The 15,603-nt window shown below is 35.8% G+C and overlaps 1 protein-coding gene across 1 annotated transcript in view; it reads left to right on the top strand.

Moving 5' to 3' along the window:
• The window catches only part of SCML2 (Scm polycomb group protein like 2), a 71,932-nt gene that overhangs the window by 32,882 nt on the left and 23,447 nt on the right, over positions 1-15,603 (top strand). Inside the window, exons 8-9 of the mRNA XM_028523015.2 lie at positions 2,448-2,691; positions 15,212-15,372. Coding sequence (XP_028378816.1) covers positions 2,448-2,691; positions 15,212-15,372 — 405 coding nt within the window. The remainder of the gene's footprint in view (positions 1-2,447; positions 2,692-15,211; positions 15,373-15,603) is intronic.

The raw sequence follows: 15,603 nt of genomic DNA, 5'->3' as shown, positions 1-15,603 counted from the left end.
TTTTTTTCTCACAGTAAAAGAAAAAACAATGATCCCTTGTTTATTTTACTATTGCTTTTGCAAATTATATCTTTATGTTTAGGAAGTCACTCAAGAACTGATGTTGACAAACTGTATTCTTTAAAAACTTTTAAAAGTGACTAAAGTTGCTTTGATATAAATGGTATATCTTTTGATATATGCTTTGATATAATGCTATAAATATCATTGCCTTTTGTGGACAGCAGAGGGAATCATTTTGCCAATTATCTAAATCTGGAGGTAGCTTATTTCAAGATAAAGCCCTTTCATATACTGTTATTAAAAAAGAGCAGTTTCTTTGTTTTTTTTAAAAGAAAGATTTGTTTTCTTTCAGAGTTTCTGTTAAAATGTTTGCATAGTTATACCGATGTAAGTAAATTTGATAAATAAGTAAATTCATGAAATTTAGAGGAAATAATGAACAGTATGAAAATCTTTAGAGAATCAGTAGCAGAAAAGTGTATGTTGCCATTTGAATTTGGTTTGCCTTGCTACAGAAAGTCTTACTCTGTCATATGACAGTTTAAAGCCCTGGGATCCTTGTGTGTGCCTTGAATGTTTTCTGCATTCTGGAAATGTCTAGCACAAATTTACCAACTACCAAGGTTATCCTTTTCCCCCGTATGTGGTAACAGACAATTGATCTTTAGTGTCAGTGTACAACTCTGTTTCTTGCCAGCTATTTAGTTGTTAAACACTTTGATATTTGGTCAAGGTACCTTTTTCTCTGCTTACTTTCAGGGTGTTTTTAAAGAATCAAATTAAGAATATGTAATTAAAAGGACTTTGAGGGCTAATAATTAAGGATAATAGTGGAAAAATAGGGGATAATGCGATATGTTTAAAGGGGGCATTAAAAAAAAAGAAACCAACCCACCAGACATATTTTGTAAATTACAACTTGGTGAAAGAATTGATTGAGAATTTATTTACTGTTCTTCAGGTGATTCCTTGGTTCATTCAGGTTTTTGGTTTAAACTGCTTGCTGTTGTGTACTGTGCTGGAAATAATGTGAATAAGATATAGGTACCTGCTTTTGAGAATCCGTTCATCTCATGAGGAATGAAAACATTCCAACAGTAGTTTCACAATTGAAGGCAAGAGTATGTCTGTTTGAGGTGGGCCTAGAAGTGGGTGGGAGTTGGTTAGGGAAGCTTTAGGAGGCTAAGAGAGCTGGGATTTGGAAATGGATGAGTTGGAGTTGGCTAGCCAGATGGGGTAGGACGTTCCGTGGAGTTGGTTGCCTAGGTTTAAAAATCTAGCTCTGATATTATGGTGTATTCTTAGGCAATTGTGCATAAGTTTTATCATCTGTAAGATAAGGATTATAATTTCACTGACTTCATAGGGTGTTGTGAGAATTAAATTAATATATGAAAAACAGTGCTTGGCATATACTAATTGAAGATTAGCTTTTAATGTTATTATTGTAGAGATTTAGGGGGTAGAATTGGCTGTTGTGGTCTTTGAATGTAACTATTAAGGGAAAAGGATGTCTCTTGGGTTCTCAGCCTTGAGTACACATTAGAATCATCTGGGGAATTAAAAGGTGCTAATGTCCAGGTCCCACCCCAGACCAGTTTAATACTTTCTCTGGTGGCATGGCCCTTAGGTGATTCTAATGTTCAGTTGGGCTGAGAACCACTGGTCTAGGACTATTTCCAGGCTTCTGGCTTGGATGATTGGGTTGCTGATAGTGCCATTTACTAGGATAAAATGCAAATTGAAGGAAAAGATGTTTTCAACATAGCACTTGGGCTTTCTAAGAATCCTGTTAGCATTTGCATGCTTTAACTTTTGAATTTAAGGAATACTTTTTAGAGTATTCTGGATTGGATATCATAAATGGCCTCAGACTATATGAGTATATATGACTTTTGTGTTCTTGTGTCTGCATTTTATACTCTGAGTTTCTTTTTGGGTATTATTTATTACTGTTCCTTCCCTTTGGACTCACCACCTTTCAACATACCCTATAATTTACATATTTATTGGTTTGTTTGACTCCCTCTTTTAAAATTTCCTGTTGAGTGCTTCTCCTGTTTTCGCTTACTCAACCCCCCAGCCTTATTACCACCACCATTACAATGTAAGCTTCACCGGAGCAGGGATCCTTGATGTTTTTGTTCACCAATGGATCCCAAATTCTTAGTACATAGTATATTATACATGTTTTTTGAATGGATGGATGGGTGGATGAATTACTGTCAAGCTGGTTTTTGTTTCTTTCTAGGTTCTTGGCTCTGCTCCAGAGTAAGTGAGATGTTACAGAGCAGAGTTTCAGAGAGATCTGTAAGAACAACTGTTTTCTTGTATGTAATTGATATACATGGAGCTCAGTTTTGGGTTGCTAAATGCTATAAGAATATAATTGAACAAGTGCTTAATACATCTAAATAATAAAAACTTTTTTAATGTTTTGATAGGAACCACCAAAGCCACCTCTAAATAATTTTGAAGTGGGGATGAAACTGGAAGCTATAGACAAAAAGAACCCTTATATGATATGTCCTGCAACTATTGGAGGTGTTAGAGGAGATGAAGTTTATATCACATTCGATGGCTGGAGCGGAGCTTTTGATTATTGGTGCAAATACTATTGCCGAGATATTTTCCCAGTTGGGTGGTGTCATCTGACAGGACACGTACTGCAACCACCAGGAATTCATGGTAAGACAATAAATAACTACATGTTCTTTTATTGAGCTAGATCTAACTGCTATTGGCATTGAAGTTAGCACTTCATGCCCACTGGAGCCACAGTCAAGAGCACTGTCCAAGCCAGAGAACTGGAGATACAAGAAGGCTATCATTAGAATTCTTGAGGGCCAACCCAGCACCATAGTCTGAATGGACAGTCCATGCTGGAGAGTATGGACAAAGCTGGATGCTATACTTGAACTGTTGAAGCCTTGCTGCTATAAGCACTTTGGGGTACTCAGCTTCCTTTATAGTTGATGTTATACTTAAAAATACACATTATTCCATTGTTTATATATAGACAATAGATTTTAAAAGGTTGGGCATAACAACTCTTACATACTTGTTTTACATGATTTTGGTCATTTGGCAAATTAAACTGATATCTTGATAGTCCTAATTAAAATTTATACATCAGTGAACAATTTCAACTCTATGGAAGCCATTGTAGATTATGACGGGGGGGGACCAAAAAGAAAAATGAATTATTTTCTGGAGGGCAGGTCCCTCGTAGTACAGGCTTCCCCTGCTAGGTGAGTATTCTAGGAACCCATCTGTATCAGTGCACTAGCTGGCATTGTTGTGAGAAGCTATGTTCAGCATCAGTGAATTATTTATTGAAGACTCTTTCCGTGTATTTGCCCATTTCATGATGGGTGATTTACGAGCACACCTGCCCACACTACACTGAGTGTTCAGCAGTTTTTGACCAAAAATGGCATGATCCCCATACCTCACCTTCCCTATTCACCCAATATCACCCCAAGTAACTGGTTTTGTTTTTGTTTTCTTGGATGAAAAACGTCCTCAAAGGGAAACGTTTTGTTGATGTGGAAGAGGTGAAACCAAAAAAAAAAAAATGGCAGAAACACTAAAAGGCATCAAAATTAACAAGTTCAAAAACTGTTTTGAGCAGTGAAACAAACATCTTGACAGGTGTATTGCATCAAATGGAGAGTACTTTGAAGGTGATTGAAGTTTAAACATGTAGGAATAAATATACAGTATTTTATAAATAAGTTCTATTTTGGGTCCCCCCTCATATGTAGGTCTGTCAGCTGTGATGCTGTCTTTCATAAGTTTCATACTATGATTTTTTTAGATATTTTCTTTCAGAGAAAAGTCATCAAAACATTGGACTTCCTCGGTGACCCTTCCAAGGGCTTAGATATGCCTACCCTGGTTTTCTGGAATGGAATAGCTGCTGAGATTTAAAAGGGATCCATTCACATAACCCAGTCATTGGCCTGAGTTCAATATAAACTTACTAGTGTAATCAAATATAAACATACTTAAAATTTACCTCACTAAATATATTTATACCAGAAAGAGAAAAATAGGTGTAGAAAATGAGTTAGGTAAGATGTGTGGAGGAGGGCAGTAGCTAGGTAAGAGCACAGAAGTATAGCCATATTATAGTAATCTTTTCTCATCTTCAGGGGTTGTGTTCCAACACAAGTGGGTATCTAAAATCTTGGATAATGCCGAACCCTAAGTATACTATGTTTTTTCCTATACATATATGTACTTTATGGCTTCTCTTCAGCATATCCAAATTGCCAGCATCACTACTGTTGCACTTTGATGCTATTATTAAGTAAAATAAGGGTTACTTGAACACAAGCACTGAAATATCATGGCAGTAACCTGGTAACTTATATGACTACTAAGTGACTAATGGGTGGGTAACATATACAGCATGGAGATGCTAGATAAAGGGATGATCACATCCTGGGTGTCTCAGAATGGTACAGTATGAGATTTTATCATGCCACTCAGGATAGCACACAATTTAAAACATATGAATTGTTTATTTCTGAAATTTCCTATTTAATATTTTTGGACTGGAGTTGACTGCAGGTAATTGAAGCCATGGAAAGTGAAACCACATGTAAGGAGAGACTGCTGTATTCTTGTGACTGCTTTAGAATTGTCTATAATTTGAAACTTTAACATATCCCATAACAATACTACATACTATGATGTTCTTTTTATTAGGTACCTCCTACCAGTTCCTTACTGCCATAATTTTAGGAAGCAGACATTAATGATTGATTTTTGTAAAATTTAGTATGATTCAGATATATATGCACATGATGCTAAGATAAATGAGGCATCTCTGCCGTCAAGAAGTTTGCCTTCTATTGGAAGAGGGATGAATAGAGGGATAGATTATTTTTTAAAAAACATGATACAGAATTAATAAGGTAAAAATGGAGATATATGCTAGATATGAAGGTGGCCCAAAGATATCCAGTCTGTTTAGGCTGGAGGGAAAGGTGGTTGTGTAAAGGAAAGCTTCACAAAAGACACATGATGTCAGTATTATGAGAGGAGAAGGAGTTGTCAGGAAGAATGGAGATAAAGGTGGAGTGGACACATCACAAAGGTTAAAATTAACACAGTTTATCCTGAAAAGTGATGCATTCAGTTTGGGACACAGTGACTTTGGAATGTGTGACCAAGAATGCTGTTGCTTCTCAGTATCCGGTCCCCCATTTTTTCTTAGTAATACAATTTGGCTGCCTAACATGAAGACTACATTTTCAGCCTCTCTAGCAGTCAGATATGGTCATGAGACTAACTTCTGGTCAATGGAATAAAGGTACAGGTAGTATATTCTATTTCTAGGAGATGTATTACAGAGAGAGATGAATTTACCCTTCTTCCCTTCCTCCTGCTTCTATCCTGCTGCTATGAGTGTGGTTGTTTTGGGTTGAGCTCCATCTTGGACCATGAAACAAGGACCATATTCTAAGCATAGTGGAGTGGAAAGTAGAAAGGAGCTAGGGTCTCTGAGAACTTTGTGGAGAAATATTTTCATACTAGCCTGTTCTAGACTATTATTTGAGGGAGAGGATCTTCTGTGTTCTATAAACCACTGTTCTTTTAGTTTTTTCTGTTATTGTTAGCTGAACTTAATCCTAACTGATTCAGGATAACTTGAGGGCATTCATGTGGGCATGTCCATTGGATAGATGCACATGCAGGGATGGAGCCTAAAGGAGATAGGTCTTGGTTGACAAAGCAAGTTTGAGAATCATCGTGTTCACTCAAATATTCTTTGCGTCAGGTGGGATTATAGGTGCTAGTGGGGCGGGGGGAGGGGGCAGCTTATACATCCTATTGAGAGCAGTAAGCAGTGGAAGTTTAGGTGTTTCAATTGTGTGTGCGTAACAGGTGGAGGTAGAAGAGGACCAACTACTGGACTTCATGGGTTAACATTTAAAGCAATAATTCTTACACTTGAATCATCTGGGAGAGCTTGTTACAAGGCTGATGCCCTGAAACTCACATCCATGGGTTCTGATTCAGTAGGTATGGAGTGGAGCGCAGGTGTTTCCATTGCACATGGTTTGAGGCCTAGTCTTTGAGAAGCACAAAAATGATGGATGCATAGAAGGTAGAAGTTAATGTAAGAAACTGAGAAAAAGTATCAAAACAAATCAACCCTTTGTCATAAAAGTAAAAAAAAAAAACTTTTCTCTGTCAATCACTTTTTAATGTTATTTATAGTCTTTCAAAAAGTACAGAAATATTGAATTTATTGACTTGAATATTAAATAATTTAAGGGACTTACAGAGTTAGTTGATTTTAAAAGGTATAAATAATAAATTAATTGAATTTCAAAAATTAAAAAAATCTATTTTTGTTAATTTGGAATATTTCTTTTTAAAAAAATATTTAATTTTTAGAGGGAGGGAAGGGAAGGTGAAAGAGAGGGAGAGAAACATTGATGTGTGGTTGCCTCTCTCGAGCCCCATGCTGGGGATCTGGCCCACAATCCAGGCATGTGCCCTGACTGGGGATGGAACTGGCGACCCTTTGGTTCAGGGGCCCATGCTCAATCCACTGAGCTACACCAGCCAGGGCTAATTTTGAATACTTTTTTTTTTTTTTTAAGATTTCATTCACTTATCTTTAGAGAGGGAAGGGAGGGAGACGGAGAGAGAGAGAGAGGGAGAAAGGGAGAGAGAGAGAGAAACATCAATGTGCGGTTGTTGGGGGCTGTGGCCTGCAACCCGGGCATGTGCCCTGACTGGGAATCGAACCTGTGACATTTTGGTTCGCAGCCTGTGCTCAATCCACTGAGCTACACCAGCCAGGCCTAATTTTGAATATTTCTTAAACACACTGGAAGTGTTTGTTTTTCAACATTAGTTTTAGTATATCTCACTTAAAACTTTTTCAAATAACTAATGACTAAAGGCAATTCACTTACATAGTTTCTTAAAGAAATGTAGTGAGGCATTCAGGAATGCTACTTGATTTGACTTTACATTAAAAAAGCACTATTTAAGTTTAATGTTTTTCTGTTTAGTAATACAGTCTAATTTACTTTAAAAGTTCTTGAAACAAAATTTTTCTCCCTGTGTTAACACTTCCATAATCATAAACAGCAAGGTTCTTATCAGACTTATCATTGGTAGAAAAATCCACTGAGAAACATACTTTGGATAGAATATTCAGCAAGCTGTGTGGTGCCCCACCCTGCCCCTGTTTGTTTAGGTTCTCCTTTCTTGGTTCTTGTTATAACCCTACAGTGTTTCAAAGCCCTTTGCTTCTGGTTGGTGCTGTCACAGCTCATCAGATTTATTCTGGAGACCTGTACAGGGTGTCTGGTGAGAAAGAGGAAGGAAGTATGTGTGCTGCTGTGTCCCTGGCAACTTAAAGAAGCCTGGATCAAGTAAACTAGAACAGGGCCATTGTAGATTTTCTTTGTGAAGAATTTATTTGATCTTGCTGTTTTCTGTTTCAACTTGTCCCCCTGCTTTGTATCTTGTATATTAGTTCTCTCTAAAACAATATTTAGGAATGTTCTGTAAGCTGTTGGTACCTTCTCATTATTACCCTTCTTTTGTCTCCAGCATATACAGTTACAGGAATTTACAGCCAGTCATCTCATTGAAGTACAAATATTAATACATTAAAGTACAAAGATTTAATACGTGAAGGAGTAAGACTTAGAATCCAGCAACTTCAAATCAGAACTGGGACTGCCATTATTTTAAAGGCTATACGTGATTTTTAAAAAATCTTTTCTTTTTTTCTGTCTTTATTGGGAAAGTTTATAAACAAATAGGTTACTATATTGTTTCTATGATTGTACTTTTTTAATTTAAAAAATTTTCTTTCTATAATTTTATTTTTGAACACAGTAAAGGTAGGTTTTTCATCTTTTAAGATCTTGGAGAAATTCAGAAGCAGAGGATTCTTTTTAAAAATTTGTGGGTTTTTCCCGTTTTTTCAAGTTTTCTTTTTAAAAATTTGTTCCTGTATTAATTTTCTAATACTGTGGGATATTAAAATAAAAAAATAAATGGCTACATTTTAAACCATTCTGCTTGACTTTAAAGGTACTTAAATACTTTTAAATTTAAGTATATGAATTAAACTGTGAGTTTATTGGTTTTATTTAACTCAGCTTCAGATTTATGCATCATTGTTTGCAAATTAATGACTGACCTGGTGTGAAGTGTCTGTCATCTGGTAGCTTAATTCTTTGAACAATTATGACCATATAGACCAAGAAGGGGGACAACAAACTTCCAGATGCTTTTGAGTATAAAGTTGCAGAATCCCAATGGTGTAGAGGAATTCTTCTGGTCCAAAGGGAACTGTGGAGGAGGGGAAAACCTGCAATCAGGAAGGTGTAGCCAAGCATCCCTGCTTTGTGGCACCATAGGCCATCAGTGACCATCTTAACTCTTTTTTTGATTAAATTATTCATTTTATTGGGTCCCTCACCACCCCCCTACTTGTTGCAGAAACAGCCTTAATTTACAAGTGGAACTCAATATGAACATGGCGTTTCCTTCATAACTTTGTAAAATATTTCTGATAATACAAATTTCTGATAATACATATTTTTTAGAACTGCCATGTTAGATTCATTTTGTTGATAGTTCAGACATAAGTTGTATGAATAGGGATTTTCTTTTTAGGGTTAAATTGTAAAAAAGTTAAATAAATTTTTGAAAATATTTGTTATACATTATTTTAATTGTATTTTTCACTACCATTTATTCTCCCATACCTGCTTCCACACCCCCTCCACAATTACTACACTATTGCCCATGTCCATGAGTTCTTTCTTTTTTTTTTTGTTTGATCCCTCCAAGCTGTCAGCCTGCTCTTTATGAGTCTGTCTCAATTTTGCTTGTTAGTTCAATTTGTTCATTAGATTCCACATATGAGAGAAATCATAGATTTTAAATGTAGTTATCTTGGGCACTGTTAGCTTCTTTGAATGCTGGTTTATTTTATGTTATGTGTGCATGCATGTGTGTATGTGTATGGTTAATTTTTTAATTAAAATTTTAACAGTGGGTTTTGAAATATAAACTTTCGATCTTTAAAAAAAACTAACTAGTCAGTTTATATAATAGCCTTATTTTGTAAAGCTCTTCCTATGTAACATTTTTTAAAACTGTTTCAAACTTAGTCTTTGAGAAATATTTCAAAGCTTCCATTGAGCAAACAAGTTGTTCTAATCCCCACCCCCATTTTATTCTCATTTAAAATAAAACCAAACCAGAAATTATGACTGCTTTTGCTCTTTGTTCAGATGTGTGCAGAGGAGTATGTAGTTTTTGCAACTTGTACTTCATCTCTCTCTAAATTTTAAAATTATGATTTTATAGTTTTTAAGACACATCTTTACTAACTCTTTTCCCTTTTTAAAATATGATTGTATGTCAGTAAAAACAAAGCAGCACTTTTCCATTCTCTGTTATAGTGGGATAAAAGTAACAAGTACATGTAAGTAAGGCTGTAAAAAGTTCAAGGTGTGTCAGTCCCACCTGAAAGCTTCAGAATAAACACTCAAGTATTTGTTTAGATTTTTGCTCTTAATGTAGCTTATAATAAAATATGGACTAATATGCTTAGCATATTTAGTATTCTTCTTGCTTGGTATAAGTTAAATAGAAATGCTATCAACCAAAATTATTCACTCAAGAGCCATGAAATTTAAACAGCTGATACTTTCTTTTTCATACAAGCAGCTTGGAACAAATGTTTTGCTTGTGCAAATGAGACAGCTATTATGATGGAAAGAAGTATCTTAAAAACAAACCAAAACAAATGCCTTTTCTCTGTTTTAAGTTTTTCAGTTAAATACTGCAATAATTGCAAGAAGAACCTGCAGCTTCTTTCTTTTTTCTGTTCTACGATGTATTTTAACAAGTTCTCTTGAGACTATTAAAATGTCTTGGTTTTTAGGACATGTGGTCCAGTGGAGTTAACTTTGTCTACGTACTCAATGGGTTGGCAGTTAGATTTTGCATGTCTTCTCATTTCTTTCCAGATTCTCTGACCCAGGGTAACCTTTGGTTTTTCTTTGAAGGCAGGAGTGAAGGAAGTTTGAACAGGTGACTGATGATCACTGCTATAGGGCCCACAGACAATATGCGAATTACTTTAGCAGTCCCCTTAGTCCCCTCCTCCCACCCCACCCCCTTAAACCAACAAATGCAAATAGCTTCATCCCCATTTGCTTGAAATTCAGGCTTGCTCAGGCAACATGGGCTTTGTTGTTGACGTGCTTTCTTCAGAAAGGCAGTTTTATTCCTAGTAAAGGAGAAGGCTGTCGAGTGGAACCTAAATCACCTTAATGGTAAATGCAACGACAGTTTGTTTCTCTGGAATATTTCCAAAGGTAGGAATTACCCCCAAAGTTTCTTTCTTTATATTGTAGCTGAAGTGTGTTAAAGAAATTCATTGTCTGCCTTGTTAGCTTTTGTATACTAAACATTCAGTCATTACTGTTATCTCAAAAAATTCTGTTTTCTAAATATTACTTATTGAAATTGTTGTAGCTATTATTTGATAAGTCACTTGTCAAAATTGTTTTATGATACAAGGAAAAGTCAGTCTTTGGTTATTTACACCGTAAAAATTGTATAAAACATAAAAGGAACAGCCCTATTGTAAGTTAGACTTGATCATTTAAATCTACGGTTTGTAATGAAAAGTGTTACCAATTTTTTTCTGTAGTTTGAGAAATATAATTTTCACTGGTATTACATGAGACTTATTGAAAGTATTTTTATGATGTAGAAAGGTGGATAACATTTTACTAATTGTGTCAATACAGTTAATGAGTTTTGTGGAAGTTATAGCAGTGACTGCTATGATTGCTTTTTACAGCATAATGGAAGTCACTCTATAGAAGACATTCAGCAAGAAAAAATCCTATGGTTTAAAAATGAAATGGCTTTTTAAAATATTTTTAAATTTATTTTCAGAGAAAAGGGAAGGGAGGGAGAAAGAGAAGGAAACATCAGTGTGAGAGGGACATACCAGTTTGTTGCCTCTCGAAAGCCCCCAACCAGGGACCTGGTCCACAACCCAGATGTGTGCCCTGACTGGGAATTGAACCAGTTACCTTTTGGTTCACAGGCCAGTGCTCAGTCCACAGAACCATACCAACCAGGGCAAAAAAAAAAAAAAATGGAATGGCCCTTAAAGGCTCAGTATTGTTAGATGATATAAACTGATCTCAAACAACTGAAGTTGCTTCTTTTCATGTGAACTTTTTAATGAAAATATTAAAGGTTTTGAAAATGGCTATGTTCTTTAGTAATACTGTGGCAACCAAAATCTTGGTTCTTTTGAAGTGAACAGCTATGAGTAGGAATTGTAAGAAAAAAAAAAGGTCTTCATAGGAAGCAAGCACCCCTGTAAAGCTGAAGGGAGTAGTGTACAAAGCATTTATGATTGGCAAGTAGAAAACAAATACATTTTAAAAAGAACACTTAAATTAAAGCCCTCCTAAATTCTAACTGTGATTTATAACTTGTTTTTGCATTTTTATGATTTCATTTATAGTCTGAATACTTACGAGACATAATTATATAACAGGGTAGGGAAACCATGTAACTTCTACTAAATTCAATTTTCTTACTTTAGCATGTGTGCCAAGAAAAGAGACACTGTCATTTAGGTATAGAGATAAACAACTTAACTGGACTTTTGTAATTTAAGTTAGAGAGCTCTCCTTTAACCTTTTAGTTGTGTTTTTGATTTCTTTCCAGTAACATTTTTACAACTTTTGAATAACCTTAAGATAGAATATACTATGCAAATTAATGTTATGTATGAGGTGTATGAACAGTTTTTTCCACTCTTCTTTAGTCTGTTTACTTTAGCTCTCCAAGACCTGTTTTGAAATGGGGAAGAAGGGAGTGAATCAAAGCTTCAGATTATTTCAGGATATTTGGTTTTGGTGTAGTTGTCCAGATATCATTTTTTAAAGTTGCTGGAAAAGATACAGCACTACTTCCCAAATTGGGGTGTGCTGTCAGGCTCCAAAAGCAGATCCTTACTTTTCCAAGTAAATGATCTATTTCTTTCTGTGTGGGAGTTCCCTTTTATTATATGTTTAGGGTATTGTTAATGCCATAAAACTGTGGTTCTTGATATTGAGAGGGAAACCTACATGGGTTATCAAGAAGACTCAGGAAGGACAATGGAGGAGCTCAGGCAACAGGACTGGATATGTTCACTCTATTGAACTCTCACCATGCCAACCAAACCATCTCTGCTTGGCAAATGAGCAGGGAACTGGATGGGTTAGAATAGCTAACTTGGTGCAAGGTCCCAAAGGGTTAAAAGAAAAGACAGGCCTTATTTCCATAAAACTGGCACAGCTACTACTAAAAATTAGAGACCCTGTTTTACTTTATAACTTCCCCACTGTTTGCCATCCTTTTTCTTGTAGCGATTAGTTGTAAAACAAAATGAACCTCTTTAAATGAAGGGGGTCTTAAAAAGGACTTTCATGCTTGTTTTGAGCACAGTAGGAAAATGAGAAGGTGAAAAAGCAGTATCTTAGAGAAGCCTTTAAGTGATGGTAAAAGGAAGAATAATAGGCAGAGACCTGCACAAAGCTGGATTGAGGTGTGGACAGTGTCTGACCAGGACAGAGAGTGCCCCTGCTACTATAGATGGAAGTAAATACCATGTGTCTTTGATGGTCAACTGCTTGGGCAATAGAAATGCTTTTATGATTATATTCTGCCGCATCAGCTTGGAACAGGACTGTGAAGATGAATAGATTGTGCAGAGAATGAAGATTTATGTGAGTCTTGGAACGAATTTATTTAAAAATATATTTTGGAGAAGAAACAGTTGTTGGAGGGGGCTAAAGAAACAGAATAATAAGGAAGTTGAAGTATCAATTATAGGTGATCTTAGTATTTTGGTAGTAAGTAGAAGGAGGGTTCATGCAAGGGCTTAAAACTATACCAGCAACTAGAGGAGGTAACTTCAAAATAAGGGATGTGTGTGAGTGTTATAAGAGAGAGCAAGGAATTGGGACTCAAGTGATTAAATATCATGAAGAGAGAGGAGATAATTGAAACCATAATGTCCTAGAGGAACCAAAGAAGATCATTATTAGGATATAAATAAAAGGGAATTGGACTTGGAAGAGTAGAAAGAAAACTTTTCATTTGAAACAAGAGGAAGAGATGAGAATGAATGAAAAGAAATGTATTTTCAAGCTGGAGAAATGTGATGGTTATGGTCACTTGTAATATAGCCTTTAGTCTTCTCATACAGTAGAAAGTTAAGTCATTTGCTGAATGGAATAGGATGATAGGGAGATGGGAACTTAAGCAGGGAAGCATTCTTGGAAATCAGTGAGTTGGCACAATGACACCCCGATTGGAGTTAGCATGGATTTTACAGCAATCAGTAATATCCTAATGTTCTATAATGGGAGTTGGCAAGCTGCAACCCAAGGGCTACTTCTAGCTCATGTAGCCTGTGAGCTAAGAATTTTTTTAATATGCATGAAAGGTTAAAAAAGATAAGCAGACAAAGAAACTAAACAGAATATGTGACAGAGACTGTATGTGGCCTTTACAGCCTAAAATATTTACTATCTGGCCCTTTTTCAGAAAAAGATTGCCAACCTTTATTCTATAGCTCAGGACCAGAGAACACAAATGCTAGTGTGATTTATAGGTGGGAACTGACATGCTGTACTTGATCAGAGATCATGGGGTATTGGTGGAGGTGGAAAGTTGGGTGCAGGTTGATGCAGAGTAAAGTAAAGCCAGAGGAGAGCTAATAGATGGGACTGAAATGGAGAGGGCTTGTGGCTAGATCTCATAAAGAGAACGAAAAGCTTGGTCAGTTGGTATGAAGCAAAGATTATAGGTAAGAAAGTTGGAGATGCAGAAACGGGCATGGCTGGTTATCTTGGAGATAGAAGAGTTCCAGAAATTACTAAGCATAACCATTTTAGGGAAGAGCTGAAATCTCCAATGATGAGGTCAGGATGGTGAAGTATGAGAAGTGTGATGATTAAATTCCTGAAAATGATGATAGGGTAACTGTGTAAGAAGAAATAATGTGAATTAAGTTATTGGAGTTATTGAAGAAAGTGGAAGGGAACATGGAGGTGGAAGGTGGTAAAGAGGTAAGAAGAGACTAGTGTGAGTAGGTGAATTACAGTAAATAAGGGGGAAAATGATGGTGGCAATTAAGTGGTCCTCCATTTGCCCTGTCAACTGAGAGAAGACTATTCCCTCCTCTTGGCGTGGTAAGTGAGAGAAGGTAGATAAAAAGGCTGCAGGGAAGATGCGGTATTCTTCATCAAAGATCTGTCAGTCCTACACATAGTCTTTGAGTATGGGAGGAGCAAAGTGGTAGATTGGCTTCAAGTTGTCAAATGAAATTCTCAAAATAAAAGTAATTGATTTTTGTATAGATGCATAAATGTTTTACTATACAGCTCATCCTGTGAAAAATTTTTGACACTAGTACTTCATATTATGTATAAGATTCATTTTCGTAATGAAGTTATTAGGGTATTAATACTAAAATATGTGTATTTAATTGTGAACATAGACTAAAGTAATGTGGCAGGTAACTGTCATTTGAAATATTAAAACTAGTTACTTGGTTTGGGCTACCAAGAACTAGAAGATAAAAATCTGTTGGGTATGGTAGTGGTCCTTCCATGACAATGTTAATGTAGTGTCTATATTGTAGTGTATGAAGCTTTCTTATTAGACATACATAGAAGAACATAATATACATTAGCCATTAAAAATCAAGTGTAGGATATTCCCCTGGCCTCTGAAAGATGAAGCAGGAGCCATTGGTTTTTCTATATTGATGGGCAAGGTGATTCCTGTATATGACACAATTGGATAGTATTTTCTGAAGGAGAAACTGTTTTCTGTGTGAAGGACTAAAAATATGAGAAGCAGACAAAAGGTAAATAGCTAGAAATTTTCACTGTGTTAAGTTTAAAGTTCCTGGCTCTTCTTACAAAAGCCTACTTTTTTCTCAAGAATTAGATTATTTCCTGATAATAAGAAATCTTAAATACCTAAAACTTCATTTAAATGATACATTTATTTTAAGTAGTTTTCAATGAATAACTTGCAGAATGTTTTAAAAGATTATTTAACTTGTTTTGAATCATAAGAAGATAATACCTTAATTATGTCATTTAAACCCTTTCTAAAGCAATCCAGCAGTCAATGAGGTCTGCAAGGAAAACTGCTGTAGCATCACCAGCACCGCAGCCCAGGAGATCAGGTCGGATTAAACCAGCTGGACAAACTCCAGTCCCTAAGGTGGAAAGTCCTGCTAAAAATGTCACACCGAGGAGCAAAGTCCCCAAAGAGGTTAGTTGTAACTCCTACTAATTTGTATTATAGGTCTCTGTAGTTATTATTTATAACATATAGTTTAGGATTTACTAAGACTGTAATGAATCCCTTTAGGAATTTGTAAGTATATTTAAAGCCTGTATAGCCAATGAGCTTGTTATTTCTTTTCTTGGGTGAACTTAAAACTTTGAATAGTGTTTGAGCTCTTCAAAACCACATTGAGATTTGTTGGCACTGTGGCTGCAA

The sequence above is a fragment of the Phyllostomus discolor genome, chromosome X (assembly GCF_004126475.2).
Source record: "Phyllostomus discolor isolate MPI-MPIP mPhyDis1 chromosome X, mPhyDis1.pri.v3, whole genome shotgun sequence".
Taxonomy (NCBI): Eukaryota; Metazoa; Chordata; class Mammalia; order Chiroptera; family Phyllostomidae; genus Phyllostomus; species Phyllostomus discolor.
This window is presented reverse-complemented; position numbering and strand designations above follow the sequence as displayed.